Genomic DNA, 22,885 nt, shown 5'->3' with positions numbered 1-22,885 from the left:
TGGTTTGATTTGCTGTTCGGTGAGGCAGCAGGATAGCAGCTCCCTCCCAGCTAAGATCCCCGAGCTGCCTGCTCAGCCCACGGCCCCGCTATCACCCAAGACCACCTAAGCTGAACTCATAACATGAAACCCAAACTACACCTCTCTACACCAGCAAAGTAAAGGAAGTTAAAAAAAAAAACAGTAAGTGCAGATTACTCCTAAGCCATCTCTAATAGCTGCATTATAAATAAACCCTTGGCTAAGGCCTTCATTTGAGAAGTTGCATGCAATGTTCATGCCTAAGATTAGGAAAATTAAATACTGGAATGAAACTACAGACAGCCCGAAGAAACATAAAGGGCAGTGAGGAAAGTTTAACTTTCCCACAATGCAACATGATGGAAAGGGGAGGACAGTGCTTGTACAGTTTGTTTTTCAGCTGAAAATGGTGGAGTCCTGTTGCTCACGTCAATTGTACATTCAGGTTATTAAATTAAAATTGTTACATAATACAATAATGTAAATAATACATCCTGTCATAACACTTACCAAATTATAAAAGGCTTTACGCCTGTTTTACGGGGGAGAGGGGTTAAACAAAGGAACCATAGCATTTGGTTGGAAGAAATTAGGTCAGATTAGCGTTGTATTTGGTTAGAAAGACCCAAGGCCCATCAAACTCAGGGCCTTGTTGTTGGGAGGTACAAACTAACACCTCCTGCACCACCGTACCGCATTTATTTTATTGAAATAATCTATTCTCAATCCTTTATCTTCTTAAATTCCAAAAATTTAATTGATTGCTGTATTATATATCTTGTCATTTTGATGCCATGACTTCTATGGAAGGTGCTATATAAAAAAAAAGGTTGATTGATATTGATTCCTTCCTCTTTGATCTTCTCTTGATCTGGAAATAATTCCCATCTGTCATCATGAAGGCCACTTTGCTGCTCTTATTTCTCTCTGTCAAAGAAAATCTATTAGTGATCGGAAGCTGTAACTGACTGCTCTGAAATCAGTCTGTCAACATACCAATATTGACAGTCAGAGGAAAACTTAATTTCTTAGGAAGACGATCTTTTATTTCCCCATTTTATCTGCATCAAATGATGAGAATTTGTTTGATGTCTTTACAGTAACCAGTAATGAAAATATGTTCTATTCAGACCACCCTCTAAAGTTTACATCACTTTACTCTATAGCCTACTAGTCAAACATCACATTGCTGAATAAAAACTCCAGATTTAATTACAACCACTCTGTAAAGATTCCGTTTGTTTTTAATTTTAAAATGATGGCAGCATATCACAGGCAATCAAACACATTTACAGTAAACTGGAGAAGCCGATGTAAAGACTTCTCTGTCCTACATCTGACAACTGTTGACTTGACTTCACACTTAGAAGCACAACATTATATCTAGGGAGTAGCTACATAAAGATGTTTTTGTTTGTTTGTTTGTTTGTTTGTTTTTATTTATTTTTTTAGTTAAAGTTGGGGAGTCACTTTGTTCTGTCTCTCTCAAACTCTGTGGTGAGCTGAGTGAGAGCTGAGTGTTGAGCTGAGATTTCAGCTCCTCTGACTCCTTCAGAATCAGCTCCTGCTCAGATGTTCTTCGTTTGGCAAGGTTGATCTCTTCTGTCTGTCATGGTCTGTCTCTTTAGTTCCTGTTTTATTTTGAAGTTCTGTGTCCTGTTTTCCTGTGTGTCATGGTCTGTGTCTTCTGCCTGAAGTTCAGCTGTAGCTGATTAGATTTGCCACATGGAGCTTCTCGTTGTCCGCAGAAGTTCCTTTCTCTTCTGCAACATGTTTTTTCGCACCCGAGCAGTTATTTTAGCAGTGCGAAGGATTTCTGTATCAATGAACCTCTGGAGCCACCCCAGTTCCTTCCCGGCCTTTTTCTCCCTGTTGATACACATTTGTTTCAGGGATTTCTGTCTAGCCAACTGCTCTTTGGTCTGCTCCAACTCTCTGGAGAGTTGGACCGCCCAATTATGTTCTTTTTCGCAGTTGGCTCTCTCGTTACCCAGCATGACATTCAGGGTGAAGATTTCATTTTGGAGATCCTTCGGCACCATCATTTGGACATGGATCTTGTCCCTCATTTGTTGGACTGTAAGCTCTTGTTTCAGTTCTGAACTACTAACCTCCATTGCGTTATCCATCAGGAGCTGCGGGTGATGCTGTGACTGTGGGTAAGGTGGAGAGTGACACTGAGGTTGAGGTTGGGAGCAGATGTCGTGCTGGGACTGATGTTGCAGCTGTGGTCTGGCGGCAGCTTTGGCTTCCCTCTTGGGGGTGTTGTTGAGGATGTCCAGACTCCGGCGGCTGGAGGAATTGACATCGGCAACAAATTTGGTGCATTCAGCACAGACGTCGTGCAGCGTGCAGTCGTGAGCGTACAGGTGGGGGAACTCCTTCTCCACCGAGTTGCGCAGGGACTTGTAGACTTGGCTTTTGTGTCCATAGCTCTTTGGGGTGCTGTGGAAGCCCACAGTGTACACGGGAATATGGGCCATCCTCTTTGAGGGAATCGTCATCTTTGCACTGCAAGAGACACAGACAGATCCTTTGCACAGTAAGCAGGTGGGTGGCTGTGAGAAGAGAGGGAACTTCACTCTGCAGCAGTAGCACACCTTGCCTCTCTGCAGGTTGTTATAAAGCTCTTTGCTCTGAAGAAACTTCTCCATCTCTGCTTTAACAAGCACTCGGCGCACCGTGATGACCTCATTCACTGTTGGGGCAAGACTCTCCACAGGGTGACTGAACTCCTCCATCCAATGGCATTCAGCTCTGGAGCCTGACGCCATGTCTGAGGCCTCAATGGTCTCGTCTGGGTAGCTGGGTAGAACCACAGGCCTGAGCTTCCTCCCCTGCTTGATCTCAGCCAGGAACCGGTCATGGAGCGACTGCTGCTGTGGGGGAGGAGGTCGTAGGCTGCGCTCTGTAACTGGTTTAAGACAAGGTCTGGATCTCATGAAATCCAGTATCAATTCATGGGCGTTTGTCTTGCCTGCGGTAGGAATGTCTCCATCCACCATGACTTTGCCCACTTCCCAGAACTCTGTGGGCGGTGGGTTGAACGGCTGCTCCTGCACCTTCTTCAGCTTCACTCCCTGCCTGATCTCCGTCATTAACGGCACCCGCGTGTCTAATTTAGCTGTAGACCAGTCCTCCAGGACTTCCTCTGTGGTGATCTTCTTCAGCAACTCCTTAGCATCTCTGATCTTGAAAAGGAAGGCCTGCAGATCCAGAGTCTTCAGAAACAGAGCCCTGCAGATGGCCTGGTAGTGCTCTGGAGCCAAGCTCGGGTTGGCTAGACGAGACGCACACATTTCCACCACCTGGCGGAACGTACACACCGGCCTTACCGCTCCCTCCTGCTCCTCCTCCTCTTGCCCACTGCACCCCTCATCTGAAGTGCCGTTTCCAGTAGTTCTATTTCCCTCTCCACTTTGCTCTCCTAGAGCCATCCGTTCGATGAGGCATTCCAGCTGTGGGCTGAGCTCCCGCTCCACACTGTCGTCCAGCCCCCAGTCAAGAGCTCGGTAAACGGCCACGCCCAGTGACCGAACAAGCTCATGCTCTATGGGAGGAGGAGGAGGCCCGTCATCGTCATCATCATCGTCGCCTCGGGGCTCCTGCTGTAACGACACAGTTCCGTCCCGGTGTAGGATGATGGACGACGGGTCCTTCACCTGGCTGACTCTCCCGGCCAGCGGGTGGGGCATCCTCAGCCCGCTGCTGCACTGGTAGCACACCGCCCATGCCTGCTCCTCGTCGATGGGCTGCTCGTGGGACTTCAGCACCTCCTCCAGAGACAGTTCCCATAAGTTCCTGTCCTTGGCGCTTCTGTTGGTGGATCGAGACATGGCTGTGATGGGGTGGTGCCTATTCTGCACTCCGTAGGTAGTAGGTCTACAGTATTTATGATGTGCTGCCTCCAGTTTGGCCTGGTGTCTTGTCTGCTTCTTCATGAGCTACTGTGTTGCCTGACAGACATTTTGACTTTCAAGCTGACCGTTCCATTTGACATCTTTGCCTGATGTCACTGATGATGTCACAAAAGACATTTGGACTGAGCGTTCCATTTTTTCTTATCAATTCATTTATTGATCGATTTATTGATCTATACATTGATCTATTTTTTGCGCCAAGGGGCTAACGCTCCGAGGCACTGACATCTAGGGGTATGAAATAGCAGTTGATAGGTATAATAGTTGTCTGAAATTGTCTGAATTTTTTCCCTTTATACGCTGCCACAAATTACACTGTAGTCTACGCACATGATCTTTTTTCCACATAAGCTTGTCCTCTCTCTCACAATATGCTCAAAAAAGCTTACAGAATTTAAAATATGAGCGTCTGATAGTCCTTTGGATGCGTCTGCTTCTTTTTCTGATCAACTTCTGACCCCTAATCTCCCATATAAAGTCTCTCTGAAACACATTAACCAGGGCTTAAATGTGTTATAGCTACAAGTTTAATTCCTCCCGGCCACTAAGTGTCACACTCCCACTCGCCTGCTCTCGCTCCAACTTTCAATTGCACTGGTTGCCAGGTACGCCTATAGGAAACGGCTAGTAGCTAAAGGGTTAAACAACCTAACGGTTAAGTATGTCCATGACATTAAGAATTATTTCCCCCGCACATCCCACAATATGACAGTGATAAACAACAGTGCAACCACTATCAGTGATGATGCAAAAATGACAATGATGATGATTTACTTATTGTGGAATTGTGGTTTTATATCTATTATATTATTATTACAACACAAGACAGAAATCCATGGTATAAATCAAACTAAATTACAGGCAGCATTCATTTTTAACAACACGCCCTTTAGCGTCTAGCATCACAACAATAAAGTTGCATTCCCAAAGTCAGAAACTCCATTAACCTTTGCTTAGTTTCAGCTCAAATAATGGTAAATTTGACTGGTTCCACTCTGTAGGGTCCAGGCCTATTGGCACCACTTCCCCACCTTTAGCCTCAGAACAATCCCAGCACACCCTGTCGGCTCTGTTTGCACAGCTTGCTGGCCAACACTCATACTAATACAGTACATTACCTCAAAGCAGAACAAACTATCGCAACCTGTCATAATGTGAAGTGAGTGCAGCTGGATCATCAAACAGGTGAACCTGCCAGCTCTGTGGTGCTCAGGTCAGAATTTGGATAGAATAGAGTAGAATAGAAAAATACTTTATTCGTCCCCTGGAGGGAAATTCAAGATTCAAGAATTTGAAGCAGCTTTAAAGCCTTGATCATGTGGTAAGCAGGTAAACTGACTGAATGGCTACTACAAGACACCTACAGTACAACAGTGTTTCTGATATAATTTTATCATCAGAAAAAAATCATTATGTTTATTGATATCACTCTGCACTGCTCCATTAAAGGACCCAGGAGGTAAAAATGATACATTTAGGACAGATCATAATTGGTTATTATGAAAGCTGGTCTCTGATGCTACCTATCCCCACACATTTTCACCTAAATTAGCATCAAAGTGCTGAAGAGGCATGTGGTGAATTATTTTAAGGTGTGAAAAATGTTGTGCTTTACTGTTATGTGATGACTAATGTGTGACTAACATAGTCTAAGTGATCTGTATTTAAATTACAGTTATTAATCTCAATAAAAAACATGTGAGATGTATTAGCTCAGTGAGTGGTGACAACTTTGTTGTGACATCACAAAGTTACAGAATTCCTAATGGCTTATTTTAAGGCCCCATTTATGAATACAGGTCATGTGCATTTTTCTGTGGACTGAGGCCTCGACACTTTCACGTGTTTATATTGGTCCTAGAATTTATTTATAGTCAAACAACACATGGACATCTACTTTTACATTATATGAAACCTTTAAACAATGGTGTTTAATAATATTGCTCTGCTGTCTGATTTGGATCAGTAACAATCTAGTAAATCATTTTGATGCAAGTGTGTAGTATCAGATGAGCATAAACCACAGAAGAGTGTGTTCCCATCCACCCTCTTTATGTTTAAATGTGTACTTAGATGAATTATGTGATATTATAGTGTTACTAAAATTATGTAACCTCAAGCATGAGTGACACGCCACTACCCTCAGAGTCACTGAGGTTGAGGCTTATGCTGGAATAATGTACAAAACAAATAGGGGTAGGTAAGTGAGATAAGCCTCCACTAACAGCTGTGTGAGTGTGACAGGCGTTTTAATGGGAAAAGCTATTTCATTCCCATTCATTTTTGGTAATGGTTGTAGTGTACTGTGCTGCAGAATGTTTCCACTAATGCATCACTTGCAGGTAACTGACTGACAAAAATAGATTTTTAATCTCATTATCTCCAAAACAGCTATGCAAGAGGAGAGAGAGGGGAAGAGTGTGTGTGAGAGACAAAGAGTGTGTGTTTCTGTGCTTGTGCGTTATATTCCATGTGTGTGTGTCTATGTGCGACTGTTCATAAATGAGCGTGTTTCAGAGGAAGAGAAGAGAGGAGGGAGGGGAAGCGGGAGAAAAAGCAGGAGGGGGTATGAGTGTACAGATATGCACCCTTGCTTCCTCCCACCCCCGGGTGCTCTAATTGAGAGGAGGCTTTTGTTATATAAACAAGAGGTACACCTCAAGTTGAAAATTAAATATTTGGAGAGCAGGTTTTGAAAGTGATATATATTCCAGTGAGTGAACGCTGGTGTCAAAGGGGTGCTGATGAAGAGGTGGTTATTGGCATGGAGAGCCTGCTCTCTGCACCGGAGAGTCAATTCTCACCTCGCCTCTCCTTCACAACAATGAACACAACAGCCTCTAAAGCTCTATTTCTGTACGCTCCAAATGGATCACGCTGCTGCCGATTGTTCTACATCTCAATAGGCTGTTAAAGTGGTAATCGGCATGTTCCTTGTTATTTTCCTCTTTTACTTTGTCTCCATGTTTGGTGCTAAGGGCTCATTACTGCAGTTTTTGCTCTGTTCCCGGAGATCAATCAGTGTGTCGGGCGCTCTGACATCTTTTTCCTTGAATTTGTCAAGTTTCACTTTCTGTAAGTGGTAAAGCTTTTGTGTTTTCAGCTGTGTGGCTATTGCTGCTCGTGCTCATTTCTGTTCCACAGAGTTGGAAAGTCTCACTTCCTGTCAGGAGAAGTGCGAAGGAGCAGCAAGTCAGAACTCTTAATTGTAAGGACAATACTCAGACAATATTTCCTCAACGCAGATATGCCAGAAAAATATAATTGAACAGTGATAACATCTGAGACATGGCACTGAAGACATTTTCACTTATTAAAAAATGATTTAATCATATACAAAAATGAGGTTTGTGTACATGGAGGGTCATTATAGACGACAGCAACAATTAGGTTTCAATCACACCTCAAGTCACCTCCTTTTGCCTTCGAACAGGAAAGCTGGATCAAAAACCATTCTTCATAACAATTTCAATCTCTTTCTTGTGTCCTCTAACTCTTACTCTTCAAACTGCAGGTTCTCTGTCACCACCACATCCATAAACCTCCTCTCTGGCCTTCCTCTTTCTCCTGCCTGGTGCCACCTTCAGCATCCCGTCTCCCAGGAGTGTTGCTAGCTCGACTGGGGCACAACTCAGTCTGAACTGACCACCTGACATTTATACTGGGGCATAGCTCATTGATACTGGGGCTCCTTCCCCAGTAAACGGGGGCTGATGACGCCCCTTCCCTCTCCCATCTCTTCTGTACACATGTCCAAGCCATCTCATCTTGCCCTCTTTTTATGCAAACATCCATCCCTGATCCCATCCATCATTGTGAAAGTCTCAACATCTTGAGCCCTGTGACTTTCACCTCCTCCTGCTGTATTTCTCAAAGTGTGACTGGTCTGACTACCATCACTCCTGACACAGATGATGAATACATGATTAATATTAATGTATGAATAAATGTATAAATAAATAAAACTATTCCACAGTTTAGTATTGTGCTTTAGTTCTTATCTGTCCTTATTAACAAAGTCAATCTATTGTGAAAAGCTTTACGAATTAATGAGAGCAGGATTTTTGAGATTACACTACATTTTGACTGAAATCAGCGGTAGATTTGAGTGTTCTGAAAATGTTCTTGTGCCTGCTGGAAGTGCCAGAGAGAAAGGTCGGGACTGTTTCTTTCTTCTTGTAACAGATGCTGCAATTAAAGAGATACATTTGAAAGTTGAACAGCTTTAGTTTGAGATACAGAAAGTCCACATTTTCCTCTGTCTGCATTGATCAGGCACACATGAGAAAAAAAACACTATGCTTATGCATTGCTAGAGCAGAATAACACCACTTAACAATAGCCACCTCTGCAGATACAGCTTCTATCTAAAAAGCTTGTACAGCTTAGCGGAGGATAAATGGGCGCTCGACAGTCTGGTTCAAATCGATAAAAGCCATCAAACACCTGAGGGGTCCCCCAATTTTCCCACAAACCACTCCACCCCCTGGGTAGGGGGGAAACAATGGCGGGGCATCAATACCTGCAATTGGGAGAAGGTGGGACAAGAGGCTGTGAGCAAACCACACAGGTGGGTCACCTCTCCTCCAGACAGCAAATGGGCGTGCAATCGTTTGCATCAATTCAGTGCAGTGGGAGATGGAAGACTGGATGGGGAAGGGGTGCCATTAGGAGTGTATTGGTATAGAAGGTGGGCGCCAGGGAAGAGGAAGGGGTGTGGAGGTTTTTAAAGCAGGTAGCGATGGATACACAGGGGGATATAGGTGTTTTCAATTACCCACAAATTCAGAGCAATTTCCTCCTCTTTCTGACCACACCTCCCACTGTGAGGCTGATGGGAGTCCTGAACAAAGAGGCGTGGAGATTGCGATTGTTTGACTGCAGATTGGTGGGGAGGAGCAGGAGGAGGTCGGTTTTCATCTGTCTGCCTTGTTCAACCTTTCTCTGTCACCTTGCTGCTTTTATGGAAGCCTTCTTTTTTTTTTTTTTTTTTTTGCAGTAGGAACTTCAAAGTGCATTTCAACTTGTGAGTAGATGTTGATAAGCCACTTCCTGAGAGCAAGAGATACTCTTACACTGCTTGACGATAACAGCCAAATATACACACACTGCATTGTTTCATTCAGCAGAATAAGGCTGTGCCATTTCTGCTTTGCAAAGTGGTTTCATTTGCTCTGTAGCGTCTCACTGATCACTGTCACCTTCAGTTAAAAACTCCTCTGCAACTCCTCCATCTGCTGTGTGTTCCTCTATTAGCAGAGAGGGAAGGTCTGTGATGCTTTGGATTAAATTATCACAGATACTTCGTGTGTGACATGTGTGCGTGTGTGTGTGTTTCCAGGAGCAGATACGTACTGACAAAAACACCTCAGCAGGGATGCAAAAAGACAGAAATGGAACCATTATGTTCATTAGAGAAGGGGGTGGGAACCATGGTAACAGTATCCACCCATTCGGGCCGTTCAAGGTTTGATCCAGGATTTAAGGTACGCTTCAGAATCACTCCTGATCATACACTGATTAATTTAGTTTTTACTCCCGTAAATATAAATTGAACAGTAGGAGAGATAAAATGTCACAAGTCAGTAGGTGTAGGGAATTTCATCTGAAAAATAAAATAAAGCAAGTGAAACAACAAAGCAGCCCCACTGGCTACCAGGCCAGGACCCTCAGACTCTAGGGACCCCCGTAAACCCACGCAGGTTCATTAATTAGGATTTTTGAGCATTTGTAAGAATTTGCTGGGACAAGCATAAGTACAATTTCAGCCTGGAGGTACTGGAGCAACGCTAATGCTGATATTCATTATTGGTTTCTGTATTCATTTAAGTGACTATGAAATCAAAAAGAAATGTTAAACAAATTATGCCCATCCAAAGTCCTCAAAGCCCAAGGTGACACCTACAAAAAGCTTGTTTTCTTGGACAGACTGAAGATACTGAGTTAAAATAAAAACATATTTGAGAGGCTTAAAACGGAGAATGCTTAATACTTTCGTTTAAAAATATTTTTTTGGATTAATAACCATGTTGCTGTTCAAGTTCCTGTTGGTCAGCTGACTGAAAAGCTGCCATGTTCAGTGAAGGTCAACAGGGCCGCAACCACATTTTTTGGCCCTGGGGCCCAGTAGGTTGATCTGTCCATGAAGTTGGGGCCAGTGAATCCAAAGACATTTTTGCCGATCAACTTCCTGTTGGTCAGCTGGCTTACTTTTAAGCATCATTAAAATGTAAACAGGTGAGTCATATAAACAGTTGTCACAAAGGAGGAAATTAGCTGCAGCTGTTTTAGTATCACGCTATTTATTGCCGTAAAATTGAACATTTTGGCTAACTGTTGGAGCTAGTGGTCATTAGAGGAACTGCATGTTTTTCACTGATTGTGCACCAGCGCTAGTCAGGTAATTTCACCAGTGAGCATTGCAAACATGTAGCTAAATATCTACACGTTAGCGCATTTAACCGCAGACACACAGTCAGCCGCAGCAAGTCACGAGTCACGTAGCAACAGTGAGTTAGACCATGTTTCCTGTTACCATTGCACCTTCCTCACTAATGCAACTGTACACACATGAAAATCCTCTCTACAGGAGACAGGAAGCTCCCCCTGCTTGCAGATGTTGCCACATGAACATTGAGAGGCCTGATAGCAGCCACTATCAACCATGTCACTTCCTCTGTTCCATGGCTCAGCAATGAGGAACAACTAGGTAGCCATTTTACACACTGATGGTACATCTGAAGAAGTGTGTGTGTGTGTGTGTGTGTGTGTGTGTGTGTGTGTGTGTGTGTGTGTGTGTGTGTGTGTGTGTGTGTGTGTGTGTGTGTGTGTGTGAAGGGGGTAGGTTAGGGCTGTTTCTGGATGGTTAGCCATATCTTCCCTCCCATGCACATTCACAATGTATGCTGCGCCAGATGGCCAGAGAACACAGAGCCACTAATGGTAGCATTTGATCACGTCTTTGTGCTGCTAGGAATCAGTATATTAAAAACAACAAACGTAAATTCAATACACAGAGCATTTGACTGATCCCCAAGTGACACATAAGAATAGATGACTCTTAAAGGGGATTGTGGATTCAGAGCTGTGTGTGCCTGAGTGTTGGTCTTTGGAGAGACTCTGATAGGTATTATCCATAATTTAAATACATTTGCTTGAATATAATTAAAATGGTTCTTCATGCTGCATTTACATATGATTTTAGTTTATAGAGAGATTAGATTACTGATGAACATGTGGGGAGAGTTAATTGGTCCGCATATATGACTAAATGCCTGCCACAGCTCAAGCCACCCCCCACCCTCCCCAAACCACACACAGTCACCCACACGCACATTCACAGTGGTAAATGAGAGGTTGTGTGCATCTTCAATACTTTACTGCTCCCATGTGGTGAAAGACAAATCTGACTGCACTTTACGTTGCTGCGGTGGTATTTCTCCACACACTGTTCTGATTTTATTTTGAAAGATTTTTTACTAGATTTCTGCTGTTGCACTGCGACAATAGAGGTTAATGGGGTTTTGTTTGTGCCACACATAGCACTGACAAATCGTATTTCAAAAATAATTTTCATCATGTTTCTTTTTTTCGAGAATCCACAGAACACTGAAGTCAACAGATTTCATTGAATTTGTTAATTGAATTTTCTAATTCAGATTGGTGTCATTGAGCCATCAACTGCATGACTTTGGCCAAGCCTTAATATGGAAAATGTCCCACAAAATGGCTAAAGAGAATTTGTGGGTGTAACTGGAAAGAAACAGAATGTTCCCTCAGCAGGTATTTGTTAGTGTCTCAGTAAACCAGTCTGACAGTGGCTTTAGTCTGTATACCACCAAAATGATACCAAAAAATAAAGCAGCTAAATTGATTTTCATCAACTAAGGGGTGTGATCCTCAGATACTGTGATCCTTTAAGTTATCCATTCATTATCCGCTTATGCAGAGTCGCTGGTGCCAGTCCCAGCTGACACACAGAGGGTGAGGACATAGACAAACAATCTCATACACTCACATACACACACACGGTAGATTATGAGTTTGTCAGCGTGGAGTGAAAAAAACAAAACAATTTAAAATGAAATGATATTTAATTTAATTTGTAGAGCCAAATCATAACACATTATCTGAAAAAGCTTTACAGGTAAAGACCCACAAAGAGGGGTACTTGGGGCCAGTGAGGGATGGGGGGTCCACTTTAACTAGTTGGCTTGTGAGAGGAAAGAGTGGGTGCGGGAGAGACAGAGATAAGAGAGACCAGGGACAACTGAATATACTGTTATGAACGTATACTGGAAATAGTAATAGTAATCCCAAAACCCATAGATAATGATATTATCAATAATGATATTAATAATATTAATACTGATATAAATATTGTAGTAATAATTAAAGCAGATATCAGTGGAATGTTTTTGTTAATATAAGTCCTAAATAGTCCTATTTTCCGTCAGCAATCACTTACATGAAGTATTTCAGCCTAAACACGAGTCTCTCCGTCACTCTGCTCTGCTGTAACCCGAGGAGAAAATTTTCCTTGTGGGATACAAGTGTTATCCAATGAGGAGAGAGAACGGCATGAAGGGCTGTGTGTGCAGCCAAGGGATGCGCGTGAATGTGGTGACGTAGCACGAGGACCAATTGATGCCTGACAAGGGCGGGGGCTGCTAACTCATGGTGCGTTCAAAGACACTCGTACTTTGTGTTTTTCCTTCCTGTGAAGTCATACCAGTTCGATCTGGTACGAGTTCACGGGTCGGAAGTTACGAGTGGCCGTTATAGGGAACTTTCACAGACAACAGGATGGTAAAAACACGAGCTACGGGTTACCTGGAACGCTACCAAGTCGTAGTTGTGACTTGAAGCTGTAACTTACGGTTTCAAAAGCCTGCCTTGAACGCAGCATTAGCCGAAACGGCCGTGAAGCTGATATCTGCTTTAAGTAGTATAACATGGAAATAATGAAGTACAAGTAGGCTACTTCAAAATTATTGATATGTAATATTGATACATTTAGTTGATCATATGTGCCTGTTTCACATTCTACTATAGGATGTGATTATATGCAAGTGTTTAAACCTCACTGTCTGCAGCTCGTCAGCAGCAGCACTGGCTCCGATTGTTCTCTTCACTCATCTGCTGTAACTCACAAATAAACACTCTCTCCCTCTGCACAGCGAACCAGTTTCTCCTCACTCTCCAGGTCCTCTGAGCTCTTTATTTAGCTGCACTGCTTGTGTTGGAATGGGGATGTGTGTCAGGAACCGCTATGATTGTGCACATGAGGTTGGAGATCAGTGTCAGTTTCCAACAAGGGCTCTATATTTAGCCGGTTGAGGGGACTGGGTGACCCACTCTGACTGCAACACACACACTCACACACACACAGACACTCAGACTCCTCTGGACCCTACCACGCTTTCACCTGCTGGCTCTTCTATCTGCACTGGTGTGTGTTTATCTCATTGAAGAGGAGGTGAGTTGTAAAATGCTATATTTCCCTGTCAGACATAACACTGCAAGACATGTGATTACCTCACACTTAATCTCATTTATGTTTTAACACTGACAGTGTCCCTGCTCCGCCATGACAGACTGACTGGACTGAGAGAATGGTTGTGCTGCTTGGAAACAGAGCTGTGAGCTGTGGTCTAATGAGAATACAGCTTTCTGATTAGTGAGGTGGCATTTGGAGGCAACCATGTGTCAGTCGGAGGTGCCAGAGGCCAAACTGGGCCTGAACAGTCCTGATCCTCTGGTGAGAGAGGCTTTCATGATGGCCCATGACTACATAGACTATGTAACCCAAGGGGGGGCAGATGGGACCATGAGTCCTGCCCCCACAGCCTGCACCCGAGCCCTGCGCCATGCAGGAGACGAGCTCCTCACCCGTTTCCCCATCTTCTTCAGGCGCTGGCCCCGTGTCTTCCAGGATGTGACGGAGCACACGGCCTGCCCTACGCTCATGAGCATCCTCGATGAGCATTTCTTTCCTCCCAACCCCGGGAGCCACCGCAGGGACCTGGCCTGGAGCGCTGTGCTATCGGTGTATGTGCTGGCTGGCCAGATGGCCCTGCACTGCCATGAGAGGAGCATGATGGTGGTCTTGCCCCAGCTGAAGGAGTGTGTGGGTGCTTACGTGGAGAGAGTCATCTGCCCTGAGATACGAAACAAGGGAGGATGGGTAAGTGAAGATAGAGGAAGCAGATTCTCATTAAAGGGATAGTTCAACATTTTGGCAAATTGGACCATTGCCATAATCCCTATAGTTTTAGGAATAGGTTTGTTACCTTTAATTGTCGGTGCAAGCCAATTTTTTAGAAAGGCTACATGGGATTTCTTGGTTTCTCATCAAACTCATCAAATACACAATCCAACAACTCCAAAACGCTCTGGTGGACAAGTTGTGACCTGCACATTCACCACGCTATAAGATAATAATGTAACATACGAGACAGAGTTGTTTTCGAGGTAAATTCATGCAAAACCGCTGATGCACATTCCCGTCTGGGGCAGTTTTTCGGCAAGCAGTCTCTGTATTTGCCTCGAAAACAACTCTGTCTTGTAACGTTCTGTTATTATCTCATAGCGTGGTGAATGTGCAGGTCACAACTTGTCCACAAGAGCAGTTTTGAGTTGTTGGATTGTGTATTTGGTGAGTTTGATGAGGGAAACCAAGAAATCCCATGAGCTTCTGTAGCGTAGCTCTGAGCAGCTCGCAGCTCGGCTCCGCCATTCTAAAAACAGCTTGCATCAACAAATAAAGGTAACGAACCTACTGCTATGACTATGGGCCGGGGATTATAGCAATGGGCCAATTTGCCAAAATGTTGAACTATCCCTTTAACATAACACACACGTGGTGGGTCAAGCTCCAAGAAAACATGGGATTCACCGCTTCCCATGATGCCACTTGATAGCATCTTTCACCAGAGCCTGATAAACACCCACTTCTTCCAGACTTCATGGCCTGTTTTTTGTTTTGTTTTTTAACACAGACCATCTGTTCTGCTCAGGTGATGTCACATGAGTCATTTTCTCCTGATTGACAAAGCTAAAATTTAGCTGTGAGATCCCAGTGACTTCCCTCCTTGCATTCTTGCACTGTCTGTGTATCAGTGTTGCCTTTGAATAGCCATATAGTGCTTGCTGCAGACTGACAGTTGTACCTCTAACAATGAAAATTATATTCATGTATCAAAACCTACAAAGTCAATCACTTCATGATTGTCACCAGTGACTTATACCAGCTTAAGGACTTTGACGCCAGATGTTTTGATGAAAAAAAGAAAAGAAAAAGTGCAGAAAATCAAATGTAAAAATCTATCCATCTAACGAAGAATGTGTGTGGCCTTGCTCTTTCTTGCACATTTGAGGACAGTTTAAAGTGATTTGACAGAAAAAAACTGATGCAATGAAGGACTGTATCAAATTGAGAGGTCTATAGTGATAGTAGCCTATCTTTGACTTTTCTCGGATTTACTGTGTCAATGAATTTGTGATTATAGTGGTATTTACACATAATAATAATGAAGGTTCTTTATCAAAATGTTTGCCACAAACCAATAAAAACACTACATACTGGGGAATATAAAGTATTTCTGATTCTGATAAGGCTCCTGTCATTGTGCTTTAGAGATGTATATTCTCAAATTAATCTCAAATAATACAAACTAATTTCCACAGTTACTGGATTGCCTATCCAACTTTGAAGCAACATCCTCTTTTAAGTGTAATGATTTAAATTGATGTTTTAAAATAATTAATCCAAACTGACCCACAAGATATAAAAACTGAACAATAAAATAGTTTAAATAACAGGTTGGTCAGTTAATACAGTTTATTTTCTCCAGCCCTCTCCTCTTTTGCACTGAGAGGCTCAACACTGATTGCCTGTGATCATAATGTTGTGCCCGTTATATTTCACATTCTGTTTGCACTGTAAATTGAAAATGAAATTACAATTTCACCTGAAACTTTGATCTACTCACTTGTCTCTGACAGAGTGGCTTTGTGTCACGCTTTGGACGGAAGCAGGACTTGGAGAGCCAGGTGAAGAAGGTGTGCTGCTGGACGCTGCTGGCTTTGGCTGTAAGCATCCTTACCTACTTCATGTGGAAGAGAATGGCTTAGCCTGCACTGCCACCTAGTGACCACAACCAGACACTGTTCAACAACTGGCCCCCATATCAAAATGTCTGCAGGGGCATTTTGTGGTTTCATTTCATTCTGTAGGAACCAGGCAGTGTCTAACCGGTCCATTCATGTCAGGGTTAATTGTCAAGCTATTTGCTGCATATTTAATGTAATAGTGAATCATAAAACATGTTGTACATCTGTTCCATTCCAGTAATGTGGTAAAAACTGAAAGACAACTATGTTTCTGCAGCAGTATGTGGACTTTGATCTGGTTGTTTATCTTTACACTCAACATGATGTTGTCAGATGAATATAACTGCATTCATTTGTTTATGTTAATTTACTTATGACATCACTATATTGACAGTTGTATTCTACCCCAGTGGATTAATGCAAAGTTATACAAGCTTGCTGTTGGCATCATTTTAAATTCATTTTATGTAATTGCAAGCTGATGTGAAGGTTAGCTTTGACAGCTGAGTAGTAATGTTCACCGTTTACACTAACCTCACAGGTTCATGCCTGAAACCCTGATCAACCAGTATCTCCACCTGTGCATGATAAGTCACATAAGTGTAATGCAAATCAAGTTGCTGAATGAAGGAAAATGTCAAATATGGAGAAGAACCTTTTATTTTTTACATGAACATAGACAGAACACTGAAAACTTGAAGACTTGGAACGTTACGTTTCACTGCAGAGAAAAGACAGCAGAGCTTTGTAAAAATGATACATTTAGGCCAGCTCCTCCTCACCCTCCTCCTCAAACTCTCCCTCCTCCTCAGCGGTAGCCTCCTGGTACTGCTGGTATTCAGACACCAGGTCGTTCATGTTGCTCTCTGCCTCGGTGAACTCCATCTCATCCATACCCTCGCCAGTGTACCAGTGGAGGAAAGCTTTGCGCCTGAACATGGCTGTGAACTGCTCGGAGATGCGCTTGAACAGCTCCTGGATGGCTGTGCTGTTGCCGATGAAGGTGGCAGCCATCTTGAGGCCGCGGGGAGGAATGTCACAGACGGCGGTCTTGACATTGTTGGGGATCCATTCAACAAAGTAGCTGCTGTTCTTGTTCTGCACGTTGAGCATCTGCTCGTCCACCTCCTTCATGGACATGCGGCCACGGAAGATGGCAGCCACTGTCAGGTAGCGGCCGTGACGTGGGTCGCAGGCAGCCATCATGTTCTTGGCGTCGAACATCTGCTGAGTGAGCTCTGGCACAGTGAGTGACCTGTACTGCTGGCTGCCTCTGCTTGTGAGGGGAGCGAAGCCGGGCATGAAGAAGTGCAGACGGGGGAATGGCACCATGTTTACTGCCAACTTACGCAGATCAGCGTTGAGCTGTCCGGGGAACCTGAGGCAGGTTGTGACACCGCTCATGGTTGCAGAGACCAGATGGTTGAGGTCACCGTATGAGGGGGTTGTGAGTTTGAGGGTGCGGAAGCAGATGTCATAAAGGGCCTCATTGTCGATGCAGTAGGTCTCATCTGTGTTCTCTACAAGCTGGTGGACTGACAGTGTGGCGTTGTAGGGCTCGACGACTGTGTCTGATACTTTGGGGGAAGGCACCACGCTGAAGGTGTTCATGATGCGGTCGGGGTATTCTTCACGGATCTTGCTGATGAGCAGGGTTCCCATACCAGAGCCTGTACCACCACCCAGAGAGTGGGTGAGCTGGAAGCCCTGCAGGCAGTCGCAGCTCTCTGCTTCCTTCCTCACCACATCCAGGACAGAGTCCACCAGCTCTGCGCCCTCAGTGTAGTGACCCTTGGCCCAGTTGTTACCAGCACCACTCTGGCCTGTAAGGTAAGAATTCACCCATTAGTGTCACAGAACCCACAAGTTCAACAATTTCTGGACAATGTTAACAATTGAGGATCTTACCAAAGACGAAGTTGTCTGGTCTGAAGACCTGACCAAAAGGTCCAGACCTCACAGAGTCCATAGTTCCAGGCTCCAGATCCACAAGCACAGCGCGGGGCACATATTTACCGCCTACAAAAAAAAAAAACACCCCAAGATATGTTAGGTTAGAAAAAAAAATATATAAGTTGAGTATACATCAATTAAAATCAGTTTATCAATTTAAACACTGCTGTGCTCTACCTGAGGCTTCATTGTAGTAGACGTTGATCCTGTCCAGCTGCAGGTCACTGTCGCCATGGTATGTGCCAGTTGGGTCAATACCATGCTCGTCACTGATGACCTCCCAGAACTGCAGAACAAAGCATGAAAAGCTTTGTTAGATGGTGGGGGAATACAAGTATGACTAGTATGACTAGTAGACATCATGCATAATTAATCACTTTAACTGGTATAAATCAATAGTGTGTTGTAAATCATGTTAATGTAATAATCATTCAACAATGACATTTCATTTCCCGCCATGTTAACTTAGGCGCGCGCGCCCTGACCCCCTATTGGCTGCGACTCATGGGTTGTGAATTTGAAAATTCTTTGCTACGTCACTAACCGCCAACGCCGCCTACTTCAGGAAAAAGCCGGGCGCAGTGAAACGCATTGCCAAGTAGGCCTCAGTCAGCCCGAGGCTGCTCTCATACAAAGAAAATCTTATATCACGTTCAAAATGGTGAAATTATGATTTGTCATTGCACACACACCAACCCGTTCATATCACGCCTCGGGATTGTGGCGCTGTGTGTTTCTTAGCCGACAAGCATTACTTCCCTTTTATCCGCATTGCACAAACGGCTGTCGAAGAACAATGGTTCTGTTAAAATAACGGGCCGTCGTTTAAAAATCAATATATCCAAACCGGATTCTACCGGTTTCTAAAGATGCTGATTTTCAACGGAAATATTAAATGATTTGGACAGAAGCTGTAAAACACGCAAAAATGAAATGTAATCGTTTTTTATTTGTATCCATTGCTCCTAATAACGATCATACAGTTGTCCATAAATAGGATTTAGTTAGGATGTGCCGTTAGAAGGGAATTTCTGGTAAGTAGGACACATTGATATTCCAGGGTGTGGTTTCTGGGACGCGAATGGGCACAAAGCATCGACCCCCGGCAGCAAAAATAACGTTATTCTCCCCCCAAAAACCATCAAAACAGTAGTCAGAAAAACAAATACAGCTCTACATACCTTAGCACCGATCTGGTTACCGCACTGGCCGGCTTGGAGATGCACGATTTCCCTCATTTTTTCTGGTAGTAGACTGGTCCTTCTCACACACGACTGAGACTTTCTTTATGTGCGTGCTTAACGGCTCAGCTGCCTATTTATACTTCACTTAAGCCCGCCCCTTCCTCCTCAGCTCGAACGTCTATTGGCTGATACATGGGCACATAGTTAACAGACACATATGTTGACCAATCAAATATTGAAGTACTAGTCTGCCATTGGTCGAATCCGCCTGTCAATCACATTCATCTCAAACGTGTGACTAACGTATAATCTGCAGACGTTGGCCTACTTCCCTCATGGTGGCGGAAAGATATGAGATTTGACATTAGGATTTTATTATGTATTTCATTGCCGCACCACGACTACTTTTCGAGCCAGTGAAACCGTTTCTCGACGATTAACATAAGATATTGAAATATTTACGTTTGATTAGTCATTTCCAGAACTAGATGACCGCTAGTTAGCCGCAGCCTACGTGGCCGACTAGCAGAATACAACGATATAGCAGGGCAGTGGTTTCATTAGCGGAAAGGAAACTGTCGCAGCAACAAGACTGACCACGAATGCTTCAGCTACAGCACTGATTATCAGTCATGTGCCTCTGAGCTCAGAAGCATACCCTTCTTCATCCGAGCTCAGAACAAACAGCAGCTCATTTCACAGATTAGTTGCTGTTTTTTATGGTTCAGTTTGTGGTCATTGGTGAGCTGGTATGCAGTTTTGTAAACAGCTTCCTCCCCCTCCAACATGAACGAATGAACTCAGCTTTTTCTCTTCCTTATCAGACATAAGTCATAAAGATTAACAGTCGATTCTGTTGATAACGTATGAATATTACAATAGCCTACAGCCTTAATTTAAGGTTGGAACACAATGTACACAACAGACAGTGTAGAGAGAAAACTGTATGTGTACGGATTTGTTGTGAAATGAAAGGAAATGATCAGTAAATCTGTATGTTATGTGGTTACCATGTATGCCTATGGTTACCATGGCCATGTCTCTATGGAATATCTTTCCCAGGTAGCTGTCGCCATGACGATTAGGCTTTTCCCACTAGGCGTTGTAGACTGTGGTGGTGCATTAGCCCAGAGGTTTATGTAAGCTTTCTATGGCATTCACAAGCCTACAGAGCACATTACATGCATTTTTATGTAGATCCATTGTTGTGCATGAAAGTAGGCTTTCTGTGGATGTATGAATAGCGGTGGATTGAGCCTGGCTCATTAAGTCTAATGTAATTATGAATACATTCACTTGATCTGGGCTGGGTATAGGAGCACCATAACTACATTTATCTTATCATAGTAGCCTATGTAGGTCACACTCATAGTCTGTGTGTGCATTGTAATGTGACACACAAAGACCTCCTCTGTTTGCCTCATGACAGTGGTATGTCACAGAGAGCATGAGTCAGATATAAGCAATGACCAGTAGGAATGTAACTAGTATCTTCTCTACACTTGGTGCAGAGATGATACACTGTTGCTTTCACTCACTGTAATTATGGAAAGGAGACATTTGGGTGTAGGCTACTGACCAGCAGGTAGCTTACTAATACTGCAGTGGGAATATGACACCCCGATGTGTCCTTATTGGAGATAAAGTGGATCCACATACTTTGATAACACACAGTGGCTGATGTTTTTGTTTGTGTACATTTCCTCTTTGTATAAAGGGCACATCACATAACAACAAGATCTTCCTCATTCAGTTTTTACACTGTCAACATGAGCATCTCTGCTCTAACACTGAGGAGACAGAGAAGGGCGTGTCCCACTATATCTGGGTAATAGCCTATGTGGTTTGAGTTAAGATTTTATTCTTTCACATAATTAGGCTAGATATTTTAGCCAATGCCAGTGCGTTAGCCTAGACAAAAATATCTCAGCAAAGTTATTGAATAGACAATGACATTTTAGAACACATTGATGATGCTGATGATTTTCCAACTCCTTACTTTTGCCATTTGTGTGTTCTTGTGATTTCCTTTTTCGAGATCCTAGGCATTTACACACATTTATGTCCCCCTCATGATGAGTTGTAATCAGTGGTAATTTAGTCATCAAAGTAGGCCCAGTGGTGCCTAGGTAGCTATAGCCTCACAGAGTTGCCATGGCTATCACATCTTGGTCTAGCTTGGACTAAATTTGTTTGCTGCAGGACTTTGGACCCATGCAAATCCTTACTAAATCCACTGTATTGTTTCACATGTAAAATACGGTATATTTCAGTAGGAGTGGTTGCAGCAGCCTCAGGATTTGGTGGGTCTTCTCTTTGATCTAAGTCATTTTGTTTCCCTGCAGTCTGTTGCCTTTGTGCTATAAGCGATCAATTATTCATTGACCTCTTTCTTTGGGAGGGTGGAGTGTGTGTACTGAGTGGTGTGTAGTGACAGCAGGGCAGCTGAAAAAAGCTTTCAGTGCACTGGGAGGAGATTTTGCTGTTTGATGCTTTTTATGAGTAGGCTATGCTATGCTAGTTCATGACGAGGCACTTCCCAGTGTGGTTACAGCACAGTAACACGCAGTGTGTCTGTTGAGCCATTGCTGCTACCCATGACTCAGCATCTCGCACTAGCAGGGCACTGCAGCATTCAGCACTCACCCCCCAGCAGCCAGATCAATACTAAAAAGAGGAAACAGATGCTGCTGGAAAAGATCCTGCTCAGATGATATGGCCTAATGCTTTAACAAGATTATCTGTGATGCCACTTATCATAAAACATCCACTATAGGCTTGATTTACAGGAAGTCTGACAAGGGAGAACAATCAAACAATTATAATATTTCCATCACATGTTATTGCTAAAATGTAAAATGTTGAGGTAAAGCATGGATGTTGCGTTAACCCTAGTGGACATCATATACCAGTTTGATTTTGATCAACGTTCTGAAAGCAAACAACCAGACAACCCAAGCAGATGAATGAACCAGTGGTAGGCTATCTGAATTCAGCTGTAGCTGCAAAAGGACTATAATTATCTAATATGTTTGAAAGGTTCACCTAGACAAAATCAAAAGAAACATCAATGATTTAAAAATGATAATAACATGCAGTACAATTCATGTCAAACAATATTATATATTATATTTTTGCACCATGTAAAATGCAACATTCTTACTGCAGCTTGCACATAATTATTGTGCAGGCACAGACAAACATTTGCACTTTAAATGGAAACTTAATGCACTTTGGGGACAATAATGCAGCAGCTGGTGAAATGTTCATCTAGTGTGTGACTGGTCCTGTTATAGATACTGCAGGGAATGGGCTATTGGAGTGGACAGGTGTTAGACAGGAACAGCTGGGTTCATGTACAGTATGTTTGCTGAGAGAACCACTGATTCACTCTAATATCAGGTTACTCACTCCCGACTGTAAGCAGCATTGAGCCAGCCACAGCCCTCCCACTCTATAGACACGCATTAGACACAAAGTGTGTCAGGACGAACTGGGTTTGTGACTCCAGGTCACACCCTGAGATGGCTTTGTAAAAGATGCTGGGAAAACAAGCTAGTTTTGAATAGATGTCTTACAGAGCTTTATGGTTGAAACAGATCATATGATAGGCCTACTTTTGGATTTAGGCCACTGGTAACTGAGCTTTGAAAGAGCATTTACAACCAACACTGCTCCACAAAACACATTAGA

General features: G+C 43.3%; 3 protein-coding genes across 3 annotated transcripts; 1 reads left to right on the top strand and 2 right to left on the bottom strand.

Moving 5' to 3' along the window:
* Nucleotides 1–1,733: 1,733 nt before the first annotated feature.
* Nucleotides 1,734–3,962, bottom strand: LOC310990986 (protein spire homolog 2-like; the record flags this gene model as incomplete). Its single annotated transcript, XM_083978553.1, has 1 exon — nucleotides 1,734–3,962. One exon carries the CDS (start codon nucleotides 3,960–3,962, stop codon nucleotides 1,734–1,736), a length of 2,229 nt encoding a protein of 742 aa, XP_083834679.1.
* Nucleotides 3,963–13,293: 9,331 nt separating this feature from the next.
* bcl2l16 (BCL2 like 16) lies at nucleotides 13,294–16,645 on the top strand. Its single transcript, XM_083979127.1, has 3 exons — nucleotides 13,294–13,419; nucleotides 13,516–14,127; nucleotides 15,948–16,645. Exons 2-3 carry the CDS (start codon nucleotides 13,645–13,647, stop codon nucleotides 16,074–16,076), a joined length of 612 nt encoding a protein of 203 aa, XP_083835253.1. The 5' UTR covers nucleotides 13,294–13,419; nucleotides 13,516–13,644; the 3' UTR covers nucleotides 16,077–16,645.
* Nucleotides 16,646–16,697: 52 nt separating this feature from the next.
* On the bottom strand, nucleotides 16,698–19,316 carry tubb2b (tubulin, beta 2b). The gene is made up of 4 exons (XM_083979126.1): nucleotides 19,190–19,316; nucleotides 18,186–18,294; nucleotides 17,964–18,074; nucleotides 16,698–17,878 (listed from the first exon to the last, which is right to left on the bottom strand). Exons 1-4 carry the CDS (start codon nucleotides 19,244–19,246, stop codon nucleotides 16,818–16,820), a joined length of 1,338 nt encoding a protein of 445 aa, XP_083835252.1. The 5' UTR covers nucleotides 19,247–19,316; the 3' UTR covers nucleotides 16,698–16,817.
* Nucleotides 19,317–22,885: the final 3,569 nt, after the last annotated feature.

The sequence above is a fragment of the Trachurus trachurus genome (genome assembly GCF_905171665.1).
Source record: "Trachurus trachurus genome assembly, chromosome: 9".
NCBI classification, from domain to species: Eukaryota; Metazoa; Chordata; class Actinopteri; order Carangiformes; family Carangidae; genus Trachurus; species Trachurus trachurus.
Note: the sequence above shows the minus strand (reverse complement) of the source record. Positions and strands in the feature narration are given on the sequence as shown.